The 2,673-nt window shown below is 49.8% G+C and overlaps 1 protein-coding gene across 1 annotated transcript in view; it reads right to left on the bottom strand.

Moving 5' to 3' along the window:
- EFHD1 (EF-hand domain family member D1) overlaps positions 1 to 253 on the bottom strand; it is a 40,373-nt gene extending 40,120 nt beyond the window's left edge. The window contains exon 1 of the mRNA XM_006760662.2: positions 4 to 253. Coding sequence (XP_006760725.1) covers positions 4 to 151 — 148 coding nt within the window. The 5' untranslated portion in view covers positions 152 to 253. The remainder of the gene's footprint in view (positions 1 to 3) is intronic.
- Between the last annotated feature and the right edge of the window lie 2,420 nt (positions 254 to 2,673).

Below are 2,673 nucleotides of genomic sequence, written 5' to 3'. Positions count from 1 at the left end.
CGCTCAGCTCGGCGTCGGCGCTGGCAGCGGGCGTCCCGGGCTCGGGCTCCGGGGCTGCGGCGGCGAGGGATGCGGGCTCCGGGCAGCCCTCCTGAGCTTCCCCGCGCTGCAGTCTCCGCTGCAGCTTGCGCGCCAACTCCTCGCTGGACATAGCGGCGGATCCGGGACGCGGGGACTCGGGACCCGGCTCGGGGACTGGGCGGGCGTCGCGCTTTTCACGGGCTCGCGGCTCGGCAGCTCTCAGCGGTGTGAGGGTGGGAGGCGCCCGCAGGGAGCGCGGGGCGGGGGATCTGCTTTTCAAACACGCATTGAACAGAAATGTTTGCAAAACACAACTAAACATACTAAAAACAAACAAACAGACAGAAGAGAGGACCAAGGAGCAAGAGGAAACTGGTGGCTGCCCTGGAGGTAAGAGACCAGCGCAGCTTCAGGGCTCCGGCTTTTTCTGCGATACGCACAGAAGGAAAAGAAAGACACTTGAAAATACAGAAATAATTCCGCATTTTTAACAAGAGGGCAAAAACAAGTACAGTCGTCATTCTCCCCAAGGAAGGCTGATGCGGGTGGCAGTTACATCAGCCAAGCCTTGAGAAATGTCTGGTAAACACAGATCTGCCCCAGCCCAGTCCGACTCTAATCTGACCGCCCCGGGGCTGCTCAAGCAGGAGTGTCTGCGACCCCGTCCGGCTGGGGGCGCCAGAGACCCCGGGTGGGCCTTTGGCATGGCTGTAGGGCACGCAGAGGTCCTGCAGGGATTGTGGGCCTCGGTAAGGGTCATGAGGTGGGAGAGGAAGAGTATTTTTTTAAAAGGTATTAGGGAAAATACCACGTTTGAACTAAAGGTAGCAAATAAAATGTTTTAACATCCCTACTTAACAATTTGATTTGATGGGTTAAATGGCCAGGAAAAGCCCCATGGGAGAGGTGTCATTAAAATAATGACCAGCAGGAAGTGAGGGTGCCAAACAGTGAGCCAGGCCCAGAGCACGACCCACACAGGAGCTGGAGAAATCCCTCCCTTTATCAGCAGCCACCTTACTTTCCAACTCTTCCCCTACAGATGTTTCCAGAAGGCCCTCAATTACTTCTTTCTTTTCTCCAGGGATGTCAAGGTCTTTTTTAGGTTTCTGTTTGGAAAAATCCTTAAAGTGATCCACGTAGCTTTCCCCAAGATGGCTCAGGTCCTAATAGGATTTTCTCCCCTTTCTCTTTCAGCCTGGCAGGTGGAGGGGAGGCAAGCCAGACCCTCCCACTGCTCAGGAGGTCCCCTGGCCCGGCCATAAGAACATAATCCTATTCCATTTGCTCCCCACCCTCAGGAGCCCTTCCCCCCAATGCCAAGTCAGTCAACTCTGGGGCCCACTCCCTGGAGTGCTTCCAGTCCCTCCCATCCTTCTTGCATGAGACTAGCACAGGCCGCCGGGAAGGGCAATATAGTTGACCCTTGAATAACACAAGTGTGAACTGCTCAGTCCACTTATATGGGGATTTTCTCCAATAAATGAAGTAAATATATTTTCTCTTCCTTATGATTTTCTTTTCTCTAGCTTACTTTATTGTGAGAATGCAAGCAACACACAAACTATGTGTAAATCGACTGTTATCATAAAGCTTCTGATCAACAGTAATCAAGTTTTGGGGGAGCCAAAAGTTATACACGGATTTTCAACTGCAAGGGAGTTTGGCACTCCTAATCCCCCACCCCCTTGTTCAAGGGTCAACTGTAGTTGGCAGTCAATGCCTTTCTCTTTAGGGGCCTCACCCTCTGTCATTCTGTCCCCCATTCACTCACCCAGGCAGGAGGAATTGGCCCAAAATAGTGCTATCCATAAAAATAGAAAGCATAATTTTATTTGTAATTTTGTATTTTAAATACCCTGTTTTTTTAAAACCGAAAAGAAAAAAAAGATAGGTGGACTTCATTTTAATATATTTTCTTTACCCTGATATATGCCAAATATTGTCATCTTGACATGTAGCCAATATAAAAATATTAATGAGATATTTTACATTATTTTATTTCATACCAAAGCTTCAAAATTTGGGGTGTATTTTACACTTACAGCTCATCTCAGTTCAGATGAGCCATGTTTGCAGCGCTCAATACCCGCAGTTGGTTGCTGGCTGCCCCCTTGGATAACTCAGGACTAAGGGGCAGATCAGAGCAGTCACTCCCTCACTCTGACCCTCAACCAGTTCTGCTGCTGAGAAGTTCCTGTCTGGCCTCATTTCTGGCCACCACTCCTGCTATGAATCCTCCTCCTCCCCAGCTCTCCTCCCCCACTCCCCCCCAAGGCATATCCACCTGCCCACATCTGACCCCGTGTTCCATAGATGCTAGACCTGGGGATAAAATCCTAAAATAAAGGCCAAACTACGACACTGGTTCCAGTTCCCACGTGTCCTTCCTTGTTCCAATCTGGGGCCCTGCTGTAGGGAGTGGGTGGGGTTCCCTCCCCCTGCAGAGGGGACATCTTCAAAATTCAAAGGTTTGCTTGGTTGCCAGGCACCTGCTGATGAGAGCATGTCTTAAGTTTGGAAATATTACACTTCATTGCACCCCCCACATTCTCTGACAGTTTTTATGTACCAGTAAAGCACAAGATAACCTTTGGGGTTCTATAATAATAACTATTCTGGTTCTTCTCTTCAAAGAGAACCAAGAGCCCT

The sequence above is a fragment of the Myotis davidii genome, unplaced genomic scaffold (genome assembly GCF_000327345.1).
Source record: "Myotis davidii unplaced genomic scaffold, ASM32734v1 scaffold370, whole genome shotgun sequence".
Classification (NCBI taxonomy): domain Eukaryota; kingdom Metazoa; phylum Chordata; class Mammalia; order Chiroptera; family Vespertilionidae; genus Myotis; species Myotis davidii.
The sequence above is the reverse complement of the archived record's forward strand: the minus strand, read 5'-3'. Positions and strand labels throughout refer to the sequence as shown.